The following is a 12,662-nucleotide window of genomic DNA, read 5'->3' as shown; positions in this document are numbered from 1 at the left end:
TAATATCACACATTGTACAGCGCTGCGGAGTATGACGGCGATATATAAATAATAATAACACACATTGTACAGCGCTGCGGAGTATGACGGCGATATATAAATAATAATAACACACATTGTACAGCGCTGCGGAGTATGACGGCGATATATATAAAAGGTATATTTTTTTTATTTCAGGTGGGTTTATTCCGCCCCCGTGACGTTCGCCGTTCACCCCCCCGACGGGTCCAGAAGAGGCTCCAGGCTGAGTATTCGGACTCTTGGATGCCCACAGCAAGTCACCCTGCCTCTCCCAGCAGTACTGTAAGTGTGCCCGGCGCTTGGGGGGGGGGTTATTGGTTACCTGGAATACTATTATTAAGGACGTGGTGTGGGGGAGGGCACCTGCCCGGAGTGCCCAGGGGAAAGATTAAAGATGCCACCATTAGACCGGAGTGGGGTTGCAGCCGGGGCAGAATTGTGTGGTGGTCTTTAGGGGAGATGTTGTGTAGTTGCCAACAATCCTGGATTCTGTGGGACTGACCCCGTGTGCATGCGCTGCGCAGATCTGGAGGCAGAACTTTGGGGGTAATTATCGGGATCGCCCCGAACGCGTCTTCTTTAAACTGCCCCAAAGATCAGACGGATTCAAAGCCGATCCCCTCCCCCACCCCGCCATTCACTGCTAATTAGCTGCTCGTTAATAAAAGCTCCGTCTGACTCGTCCTGCGTGTCCTTTCTCCGGCCCTCGGCGGGTGGCCCTGTGCGGGGAGGGGGGGCCCCTCTCACGTCTGCGGACCCCACGCCGCTCGGGAGCTGCAGCCTCATCGGCCAAGTCTGCATTTACATAAAACAGCGCCGAGTATCTGCGGTCAGATACCCCATAAACACAAATTCATATATGGAGTCGGCTCCTCCCACCGCGGGGCGACACAGACAGGAGAGAGCTCTGGGACGCGGAGTTTGCCCCTCCCACCGCGGGGTCAGACAGTCTGTAGTTATCAGACTTGCGCCTCTTCTGCCAAGCGGGAGCCGGTCGGGCGCTGAGCTCTCTGTCTGTCTGTCTCTGTCTGTCTGTCTGTCTGTCTGTCTGTCTCTCTGGTATCCCGGGAAATGTCTCTTCCCTCTCTGGTATGTGCGCTCTCGGGGTTTATGGGCCCCTAACCTCTCCCTGCACACTGCACAGGATTGCGCCCTCGCCCTCACCCCCCTCTCCACCCGCTCGCCCTCAGCTCTCCCTCACCCCCTTCTCCACCCGCTCGCCCTCAGCTCTCCCTCACCCCCCTCTCCACCCGCTCGCCCTCACCCCCCTCTCCACCCGCTCGCCCTCAGCTCTCCCTCACCCCCGTCTCCACCCGCTCGCCCTCAGCTCTCCCTCACCCCCTCACCACCATTCTGTTAACCCTTTCGAGGGAGGCTCAGCATTATTTTGCTAGATCACTCTTGCAATTAACCTTAAGATCATGGGGGGGGGGGCTGTTAATTCCCATTAATTTGGTTTATAGACTGGAAAATATTCTGTTCCGGAAAATTGCAAATTATTTCCACCCACATTGTTTCGGGGAGGGGGGGTAATAAAACGGGATTTATTAATATTCTTCCCGGCCGTACAGCGTAGCGGAATATATCTCTATATATCGATCTCTATATACTGTACAGGCGGGGCTTATAGAATCCAGGTGACATTCTATTGGCCGGGGTGAATCCTGCGCACTACGGGGTTAATTGGATCTGGATGGTTACCGGGACGCGGTTAATGGCTGGATATGAAATCTTTTTGCCGGCAGATTAAATGCGTCGTCGGCGAGTATTCATCTTCCTCTGCAGGGGGGTCTCCGTGCTCCCGTCACCCTTTCAACGCCAAGAATTTATTTGGTTATTTTTACCTATTTTCACTTTTTCCGCAGCCCCCCCCCTTCTCCGATTTCCCCGTTTCCATAGAATTATTATTTTTTCTCCATATGCTTTCAATCTTTTCTGACAAAATCTGGAAGGGCGGAGAAATTAGAAAAAAAAAGAATTCTAGGAATTTTTATAACTATTTCAGTGCCGGACCACCAAGAATCTATACAGATTGCAAGCTCATGAGCCGAGCCTCCGAGCGTCTGTCGCATACCCTGAATATACGTATCGGGGATAATAGAATTATATATTATACATTTATTAAGGTACTTTGCAGGATCCTGGCAGGCGCGGGGTTAATGTCGCGATACTTTGTATCGTTTGTGTATTTCTTGTTACTTCGGTACCGGCTCGGCGCAGTCTGTGGGTTCTACTCCTGTCAGAGCCTTTTGTATGTAGGGACTGTAAGTAGCGCTGCGGGGATATTTATTATTATTATTATTATTATTATAATTATTAACGGTTTTGTTGTTTTTTCCGCCAGCCCGGCAGCTCCTGAGATGAACAAGCTGCGCCAGAGCTTCCGACGGAAAAAGCAAACCTACGTCCCCGAAGCCAGCCGGCCCCATCAGTGGGGGGCCGACGAGGAGGCCGTCCGGAGGGGCAAATGCAGCTTCCCAGTGCGGGTGAGAGAGCGTCGGAGAGAGCGTCGGAGCGCGAATAACAATAACGAGAAAACATATTTACCCGGAACGCTCCGTCCCAAAACTTCATTTACCTGCCGGCAGATCGGCCCCATCCGGCCCCCGTCTATTCTGTTGTGAAGACTCAAACCTTAATCAGTCGTTGGTCTCGTCTTAGATTCAGGAGCCGTATGTCTATCCCATGCATGTTTAATCCCCTCACTGTATTACCCTCTACCACCTCTGCTGGGAGGCTGTTCCACTTATCCACCACCCTCTCAGTAAAGGAAAACTTCCCACCGTACTACAACCTACAGAAAATAAACTATCCCAGTTTACTTAGCGCCCCCCCCGTACAGTGTACAGTGCTGAGTATAACCGCGCCGTCTGTCTCTGCTGTGTTCGCAGTACCTGGGCCATGTAGAGGTGGAGGAATCGCGAGGCATGCACGTCTGCGAGGACGCCGTGAAGAAGCTGAAGCTGGTGAGTTATTTATTCGGGGAACACAAAAAAAAATAAAAAGTTACAAAAGCTTCCCAGGCCTCGGAGGTCTCTTCTTCAGATGGAATTCAGACCTCGGGATCCTCGCAGCTCTGCGGGTTTCTTTGCGTCGATACAAAGTATCCTCTTTTACTGAGGAATACGAGGCTGAGCGGAGTCTGTCGGGGAGGAAATCTTCTGCCGTGTGGGGAGCGGAGATAAGATAAAAGCCCCCCCCCTCCTGCTCCCTGGGTATCTGGGAAGGAATTAGGAAGTGACCGGGGAGGAAAAAATCCTCATCAAAGGAATCGGCTTATATCTCATTGGGATATATGATTACATCACCGGCAATTACACGCCTACATTCACATACATGAACACACGCTTCCATAACTGAGCATATAGAAACCCAGAACCTGCCGGCAGATCGGCCCCCGGCGGCCCCCGTCTAGCCGCCCGTCTCTCCTGCTGTAACGGCTCAAACCTTAATCAGTGGTTGGTCTCGTCTTAGATTCAGGAGCCGTATGTCTATCCCATGCATGTTTAATCCCCTCACTGTATTACCCTCTACCACCTCTGCTGGGAGGCTGTTCCACTTGTCTACCTCTCTCTCTGTTCATACGCTCCCGTTAAACCTGCTTGCCTCTGGTTTGCAGCTCGGTAAGAAGTCAGTGAAGGCCATTCTTTGGGTGTCGGCAGACGGTCTGCGTGTGGTGGATGATAAAACCAAGGTTAGTAATGGGGGGGGGTTAAGGTGGTATCGTCATGGAAACGGGGGCAGCAAACCCCCTAATTCTCAGGCACATGGGCTACTACTTACTGTCATTACCGTATTTGCTTGATTATAAGACAAGGTTTTTTTGCCCCTCGTCTTATATTCTGACTACGAGATGCAGATCCCCCGCAGCGCCGCAGGGACCCCGATCCTCCTCTCAGACAACTAACGCTGCTGCCGGCACTTCCGCCGGGGCTTCTATGATGGAGCGCCAGAGTCAAATGACCTTCCGGTGCTCAGTCACAGAAGCTCCAACGAAAGTGCCGGCAGCGGAGGTTGTCTGAGCGCATCGCCCACTGGCTGCCCCCCCCACTGCACACCAAGGAATCCGAAGCACGGGTAAATCGGGGGAGGGTAAGAGTGGCATATAGGGGGGGGCAGGTAAGCAAATAAAAGGAAATAAAAACCAAAACCGCATTTTTCTCTATCATAGTTTATATGAACTAATATTTAATAAAACTTTTTCTTATATTCAGGCTTTTTCTTTTTTTCCTAAATTACCAGAATTATAAAAATTTTGGGGGTCATCTTATAATCGAGCAAATACGGTATTTATTATTTATATATCGCCGTCATACTCCGCAGCGCTGTACAATGTGTGTTATTATTTATATATCGCCGTCATACTCCGCAGCGCTGTACAATGTGTGTTATTATTATTATTTATATATCGCCGTCATACTCCGCAGCGCTGTACAATGTGTGTTATTATTTATATATCGCCGTCATACTCCGCAGCGCTGTACAATGTGTTATTATTATTTATATATCGCCCTCATACTCCGCAAAGCTGTACAATGTGTTATTATTATTTATATATCGGCGTCATACTCCGCAGCGCTGTACAATGTGTGTTATTATTATTTATATATCACCATCATACTCCGCAGCGCTGTACAATGTGTGTTATTATTATTTATATATCGCTGTCATACTCCGCAGCGCTGTACAATGTGTTATTATTATTTATATATCGCCGTCATACTCCGCAGCGCTGTACAATGTGTGTTATTATTATTATTTATATATCGCCGTCATACTCCGCAGCGCTGTACAATGTGTGTTATTATTATTTATATATCGCCGTCATACTCCGCAGCGCTGTACAATGTGTGTTATTATTATTTATATATCGCCGTCATACTCCGCAGCGCTGTACAATGTGTGTTATTATTATTTATATATCGCCGTCATACTCCGCAGCGCTGTACAATGTGTGTTATTATTATTTATATATCACCGTCATACTCCGCAGCGCTGTACAATGTGTGTTATTATTATTATTTATATATCGCCGTCATACTCCGCAGCGCTGTACAATGTGTGTTATTATTATTTATATATCGCCGTCATACTCCGCAGCGCTGTACAATGTGTTATTATTATTTATATATCGGCGTCATACTCCGCAGCGCTGTACAATGTGTTATTATTTATATATCGCCGTCATACTCCGCAGCGCTGTACAATGTGTGTTATTATTATTTATATATCGCCGTCATACTCCGCAGCGCTGTACAATGTGTTATTATTATTTATATATCGCCGTCATACTCCGCAGCGCTGTACAATGTGTGTTATTATTATTTATATATCGCCGTCATACTCCGCAGCGCTGTACAATGTGTGTTATTATTATTTATATATCGCCGTCATACTCCGCGGCGCTGTACAATGTGTGTTATTATTATTTATATATCGCCGTCATATTCCGCAGCGCTGTACAATGTGTTATTATTATTATTTATATATCGCCGTCATACTCCGCAGCGCTGTACAATGTGTGTTATTATTATTTATATATCGCCGTCATACTCCGCAGCGCTGTACAATGTGTGTTATTATTTATATATCGCCGTCATACTCCGCAGCGCTGTACAATGTGTGTTATTATTATTTATATATCGCCGTCATACTCCGCAGCGCTGTACAATGTGTGTTATTATTATTATTTATATATCGCCGTCATACTCCGCAGCGCTGTACAATGTGTTATTATTATTATTTATATATCGCCGTCATACTCCGCAGCGCTGTACAATGTGTTATTATTATTTATATATCGCCGTCATACTCCGCAGCGCTGTACAATGTGTTATTATTATTATTTATATATCGCCGTCATACTCCGCAGCGCTGTACAATGTGTTATTATTATTTATATATCACCGTCATACTCCGCAGCGCTGTACAATGTGTTATTATTATTTATATATCGCCGTCATACTCCGCAGTGCTGTACAATGTGTGTTGTTATTATTTATATATCACCGTCATACTCCGCAGCGCTGTACAATGTGTGTTATTATTATTTATATATCGCCGTCATACTCCGCAGCGCTGTACAATGTGTGTTATTATTATTTATATATCGCCGTCATACTCCGCAGCGCTGTACAATGTGTGTTATTATTATTTATATATCGCCGTCATACTCCGCAGCGCTGTACATGGCTGATACGTCCTGGATGTGTGACGTGTGACGTGTGACGTGTGACGTGTGTATGTTCTGGAGTCGCAGGCCGTCTCCTGCTTTCCCTCTAAATAAATCCAGACATTTTAGTTATTTCCTGGGCAGGGCGGTATCGCGGGGTTAAGTCGTTTTTTTTATTACGCTTGTAGGGGGCAATGAAGTCTCCCACGGCTCCCCCTTGTGGTGAGCAGAAGTATTACATTCATCGTGCTAAGCCTATTCCGGTTGGCATGCATTATTCACGTTTACAGAAGCTTTCGGAGCCTCGGAAGTCTCTTCTTTGGATGAACTAACCAAGGAGTGGGGTGGATGAGGATCCTAAACACGTTTTCTCGTATACCGCCGTTTTTCTTATAAATCAGGCTAATTACTAGCTTCTGTGTTAACCCTTTTAGTGCCGTTACCTGCAGAATACAGGAGGCTATTAGAAGGGTTAATCAGACTTTATGTGAAAGCAGGCTGAGGACAGACTGTGACCGGCAGACCCGGGCCTGGCGGGACGGAATCTGCTCGCCCTCCAGCCAGGTTAATAACGAGGTTTCGGTCACATGGGGCGGCACAAGGTGGGCAAAGTCACCGGATCAGCCCTCTAACGGGGTTATTAAAAGGGCAAAGAGATCAGCACAGGGGCCGGAACCACGGAAAGGAAAATAACCAAAATCGCTGCGTTTTTACAGTCCTTAAAATTGCTGAATAATGGGGAAAGAAATAAAATGGTATTTAAAATAAAGTAAAATATTATTTTTTTTTTAAATGGAAAAATAACGGGGGGGGGGGGGAACCATGGAAAGAAAAATAACCGAAAGTGCCGCATTTTTATAGTCGTTAACATTGCAGAATAATGAAAAATAACAGTATTTAAAAATATATATAATTTTTTATATTTTTTTCCTAAAATAAAATAAAAAAAAAAAAGAAAATTTAATGGAAAAATAAAGTGAAAAACGGAGAGGCAGCTATTGCATCCGCATGATTATCTAAATGAGATTATTATCGGTGGACGTGATTAGAGCGACAGCAACAGGGTTAGTTAATTTCCCGCGCACCATGTGCTTCCTGCTGGGGGTTCTGCTCAGAAGAGCGAGCGTGTAACAGAATATTGCTTCCCCCCCAGGTCATTCTGGATGATTTTTTTTTCTTTCCTTTTTGAAGCTTTAATAGAAAAACACAAACGCTTATGAAGGTTTATTTTTTTTTTCGATAGCAGCAGCTTGTAAGAACCTGTTTTTTGTTTTTTTTTCGTCACATGACATTTAAGTGTTCCCTTTTATTTTATATATTTCTGTTTTTTGTACGTTTTTAACTCTTTCTTTGGTCGTTTTGTCTCGCGTCCCACTTGCCTCTTGTGTTCAGGACCTGATTGTGGATCAGACCATCGAGAAGGTGTCGTTCTGCGCCCCCGACCGTAACTTCGACAAGGCCTTCTCCTACATCTGCCGGGACGGCACCACCCGCCGCTGGATCTGTCACTGCTTCATGGCGCTGAAGGATTCGGTGAGATCTGTGGAACATCAGGCCCTGGGCTTTAGGGGGGAGGGGGTTAATTATTATTATTATTATTACGCTCTAACATATACCGCAGCGCTGTACAATTTAAAGTTGGGTACTCAACAAATATATAACGCAGCATCGCTTTCTGATATGTTTTTAAATAAAGGGCACCTGGTCTTAATAAATATAAAAAAAGCTTTTTTGTTTGTTTTTTAAATTTATATTATAAATTTTTATTTATTATTATTATTATTATTATTGATGAATCCCGCGTTGTGAATGGTTTCCCCTTCCGGCCTTTTCTGACCTTTTTCTCGCCGCAGGGGGAGCGTCTGAGCCACGCCGTGGGCTGCGCCTTCGCCGCCTGTCTAGAGCGCAAGCAGAAACGCGAGAAGGAGTGCGGCGTGACCGCCTCGTTCGATGCCAGCCGCACCAGCTTCGCGCGAGAGGGCTCGTTCCGCGTGACGTCCGCTTCCCAGCAAGCCGAGCGCGAGGAGGTCATGAAACATCTTCAGGACAAAAAGAAAGGTGAGTGGCCCCTAGGCGGAGTAGTAGCCCCTAGGCGGAGTAGTGGCCCCTAGGCGGAGATGGCCTTGTTGAGAAATCATCCTGCCGTTCGCCGTCCATCGCCCCGTTTCCATTCGTCAAGAATTTTTCTATTTTAAAAAACCTCAAAAAAATTGTAACAACGAAAATTCTCTTCAGAAACATGAAGATAACGGACGCTGATTCTTGGGTGTAAAATTCTATTTTATGGCTTCTTTAATTTTATAACTTTTTTTTTTTTATAACCACTTCTAAGAAATACTCAATATCTAAAAGCAAATATATATTTTAATATCTTTGAATAATAAATCCTCTGAATAATTAGGTTTTTTTTTGTTTTTTTTCCCCCTTCTAGAAATAATTTTCCGACTTTAAAAACCTCATTGTATTAACTCATTAAGTGCTGTCGGCATTAGGGTTGTCATCAGAGTTGGCCGAGAGTTACGTTTTCTTCCTGTTGGAGGATTTGGGAATAAATAGCGACTTTCTGGCATTTTGTGAGCTCTTGGCATAAATTTATATTTTCAGTTGATATTTTCCACATCTATGTAATTTTTTTTTTTTTATTTTTAGTATTTTTTTTTATTAATATTTATTAATTTTTATATTAATAGCGGAATCTGCGCAGAATACGCCTTCAAACGCACCGGCGGTGGGAGCGGGAGCGGGACCCAGCGCGGCGGTACCAGCGCAGCCCGAGACCCAGTCGCCCCCGCAGTGCGCGGCGGTCCCCGGCGAGAAAGGAGAGGCCGGGGGGCAACACGCCATCCCCCGTCGCCACGCGCCCCTGGAGCAGCTGGTGAGGCAGGGCTCGTTCCGCGGCTTCCCCGCGCTCAGCCAGAAAAACTCTCCCTTTAAACGCCAGCTCTCCCTCCGCCTCAACGAGCTGCCCTCCACCCTGCAGCGAAAAACCAACTTCCAGGACAAGAACCAAGGTGGGGGTATTAAATATACCGAGGGCCGGGGTATTAAATATACAGAGGGCCAGGGTATTAAATATACAGAGGGCCGGGGTGTTGAATATACAGAGGGCCAGGGTATTAAATATACAGAGGGCCGGGGTATTAAATATACAGAGGGCCGGGGTATTAAATATACAGAGGGCCGGGGTATTAAATATACAGAGGGCCGGGGTATTAAATATACAGAGGGCCGGGGTGTTGAATATACAGAGGGCCGGGGTGTTGAATATACAGAGGGCCGGGGTGTTGAATATACAGAGGGCCGGGGTATTAAATATACAGAGGGCCGGGGTATTAAATATACAGAGGGCAGGGGGAGTCGGGGCTTTTAGACTTGGAATCCCACCATAAGAAACTGGAGACCTTCTCTGGGGGTAGAAGGATGTCTGGGAGGGTCAAAGCAGTTGAGTTACAGTATATGCCTGTCTGGGGTCTTTGGGGGTTTATTTGGTTAAAATGAAGCATTCCGGGGCTGCCGTCAGACTTTGCTGCCCCTTTAGTATTACCCCAGGACGCGGGGCGACGTCTGAGCCCGCGGGGCGGTTTTGGCAGGAACGGGCTCAGCCGTGTGACCCGCGAGCTGCCGGATTAACGTCCCCCGCCTGCCTCTTTCGTCCTGAAGCCTGATCAGCGTTTATTTTTTTATATTTTTTTTGGGTGGTTTCCTCCGTAATCCCTGACTTTCTTTCTGTTCTCAGTTCCGGAATTAGAGACGTCGGTTCTCCAAGAAGCTGACGGGATCACCGATCTCTGCAACCAGATAAACAACTCCTTCACCAACAAAGCCGCCGAAGACCCCTTTATCAATTCCAACGGAACGAGGACCCCCACTACGGTCCCCAGTCTCCCTCCCCCACCGCAGGTCACGCAAGGTGAGAATGAGTGGCCCCTCCATGCCATAAAGCCAACGTCCATCACTCCACAGGAGACTCAACGGAACTCAACGGCGTATGGGGGGGGGGGGGGAGTTCACATTTTCACAAGATTTACTCATAAAAAACGGAGGATTTTGATCTATATGTAAAAACGTTGATATTTATTTTTTATAAAAAGTACTAAATTTATAGCCCTTCTCTGCTTCCAATGGCTCTTGTTTGCCCCATGAACTGCCCCCAGGGCAAGCATTGGACCCACGCTGGTTAGTCTTTGCCAATGGCGGGCAGGGCTCGGAGCAGCAGGAATGTGGCTTACAAACCCAATTGCTTCCTATTTATTGGCTGTTGCTAGCCCCACCCACTTCCTCTTATTCCCAGCCCACCCTGAACTAAGCCCCGCCCACACACGTTATTGGGATGTAGGTATTACCTCGAATGCGATTTACATGCGGCGAAATATTCTGTGTGTTTCAGGTGCCCCCGGCTGGGCAGAACCGGCAGTGACCACATCCGCCCCGTCGAACTTCCAGATGGGACATCGGCGGACGCCATCGGAGGCCGAGCGTTGGCTGGAAGAGGTGGCGAAGGCGGCGAAAGCCCAACAACAGCAACAGCAGCAGCAACAACAACCAGCGCCTCCCTCCCAGCCTATGGTCCCCATGTCCGTGCCGGTAGCGGCCCCCATGCAGGCATATCCGGTACCGTATGAGGCGGCTCCTCCGCAGGTTGGCATGTTTATCGCACCTCACATGCAGCCTGCCTACGTACCCATAGGTGGGTATGCGCCAGCCATGGCCAACAGCATGCCTTACCCTACTCCTAGTGTTCCTGTAGTGGGCATCACCCCTTCGCAGATGGTGGCCAATGTCTTCTGCTCGGCCACCCAAGTACCATCTTCCAACATGGCCAGCAAAGCCAACCCGTTTCCTCCGGGCAGCTGCCATCCCACCACCGCCAGTGTCCAGAACCCTACCTCGTTCCAACCCACTCAGTTGGGACCAAAGGCGCATGCCGCCACCAACGGTACTACGTGGCCCCCGGACCCCAGCCAGCTAAGACTGGCGTCCACCGCACAGGAGGTAGACCAGTTTGAAGCTCAGTGGGCCGCCCTGGAGTCCAAGTCCCAACAACGGTTGGCCAACCCGTTCTCCAACGAACTGCAGAAGACCTTCCAGATAGAATTGTAGCCAACGCGGCCCACCTGGAAACGAAAAACTCGAGTTCAGGTTCAGCGAGCAGATCGTCCGCGGCCAGTAAGACTTCTCCCGAGCGGCGAGCCCCCGAACTCTTTGCTGGACTCCATCTTGGGGACGACGGAGTCTCGGTGGCTCTCGGGTCCCGTAGGAGACGCAGCGAATCGGCACCGGGCCTCCGTAAAGATGGCCTCGTGCCGTGTGATCTTCTCCAACTGCCGGGGGGCCCGGGAGACATTTCTTTCAGAAATAACGGTTTATAGAAACGGTTTGGGTTGTCGGGGGGGGCCGGGGGGGCGGCTTTAACCCGTTCATGAAAGTAACGTAAGTTTGGTTGATGGCTTTTTGGATATTTTCAGGATGGTAATTGGGGGGGCTGGATTAAAACGGCGTGGGGGGTCCACGGGGTGAGACTGTGGGAGAATAGGTATGTAAGTGGGGGTGTTAGGTAAGTGATTGCGGGGGCGACGTGTTCTATAGACGGCTACACCGGCTCGGTCCCCGACCAAAGCGACGATTCCTTATCAGAGAAAAAAATCCCATAAAAATGAGAATTACTCGGGTTTTATATCGATAAATACCCCATCGGTGCAAATTTTATTATTATTATTTTTAATATTATTATTATTTTTTTTTTTTTATGAAGGCGGGTTTCTTAACCATGTGACCCTCCCTCCCCCCTATAAATCCCGTAGAAGGGATGTAAGAATGTTGGCGGATATGCCTATAGCCCCTCCCATATATAATCTATAGATTCCATGGTATATAAATGCGTATACACGGGGGGGGGGGCTGTCTCTCTGGTCCGTATAGATTGGGGGTTTCATTTCTTGTGCCAAATTCCCTTTACGGTTACACGGAAAGGCCAGTAAATGCAGTCCGCCCATGCGCGGCATTAAAACCTTTTATATAGTTTATTATTTTTTTTATCGTTTTAATTTAAATGCCAAATGTATCGTATATTTAATATATATTTTTGTCTTAGTTGAATGTCTTTTATAGAATGTAAAAAAAACAAACAAAAAACCCCCAACCAAATAACAAATATCAAATTCAGAGGCGTTAACCCTTTAACACTCTCCGGGTGTATATCGAGCGGCTGACGCTCAGGCGGGTGTCCGGGTTCAGCGGTCCGCAGGGATTGGCTGCGGAATACGATTGCCGTTGCCGTGGATTGTGGGATATGTAGTCCACGGCAGCTGATTTAATTAAATATACAGTATATACGCATAATAATTATATATTTCACTTTTTTATTTTTTTACATTTCTGGAATTCTCAGATGGAACCCCGCGTTCCGTAGGGGTTTCCGAGGGTCAGGGGCCCAGTATATATATATATATACTGGGTAAACGTCTAAACA

General features: G+C 47.4%; 1 protein-coding gene across 1 annotated transcript; it reads left to right on the top strand.

Moving 5' to 3' along the window:
* Window positions 1–222: 222 nt before the first annotated feature.
* On the top strand, window positions 223–11,385 carry NUMBL (NUMB like endocytic adaptor protein). The gene is made up of 9 exons (XM_053473062.1): window positions 223–303; window positions 2,366–2,507; window positions 2,913–2,987; window positions 3,641–3,715; window positions 7,586–7,726; window positions 8,047–8,251; window positions 8,884–9,204; window positions 9,930–10,103; window positions 10,581–11,385. The coding sequence occupies exons 2-9, from the start codon at window positions 2,382–2,384 to the stop codon at window positions 11,291–11,293; spliced, it is 1,830 nt and encodes a 609-aa protein (XP_053329037.1). The 5' UTR covers window positions 223–303; window positions 2,366–2,381; the 3' UTR covers window positions 11,294–11,385.
* The last annotated feature ends 1,277 nt before the right edge of the window (window positions 11,386–12,662 follow it).

The sequence above is a fragment of the Spea bombifrons genome, chromosome 8 (genome assembly GCF_027358695.1).
Source record: "Spea bombifrons isolate aSpeBom1 chromosome 8, aSpeBom1.2.pri, whole genome shotgun sequence".
Classification (NCBI taxonomy): domain Eukaryota; kingdom Metazoa; phylum Chordata; class Amphibia; order Anura; family Pelobatidae; genus Spea; species Spea bombifrons.
Note: the sequence above shows the minus strand (reverse complement) of the source record. Positions and strands in the feature narration are given on the sequence as shown.

Coding starts and splice junctions, on each gene's coding strand:
- NUMBL (XM_053473062.1), top strand. CDS start 2,382: ATGAACAAGCTGCGCCAGAGCTTCCGACGGAAAAAGCAAACCTACGTC. Junction 3,716..7,585: donor TGGTGGATGATAAAACCAAG/GTTAGTAATGGG, acceptor TCTTGTGTTCAG/GACCTGATTGTGGATCAGAC. Junction 8,252..8,883: donor TCTTCAGGACAAAAAGAAAG/GTGAGTGGCCCC, acceptor TTATATTAATAG/CGGAATCTGCGCAGAATACG.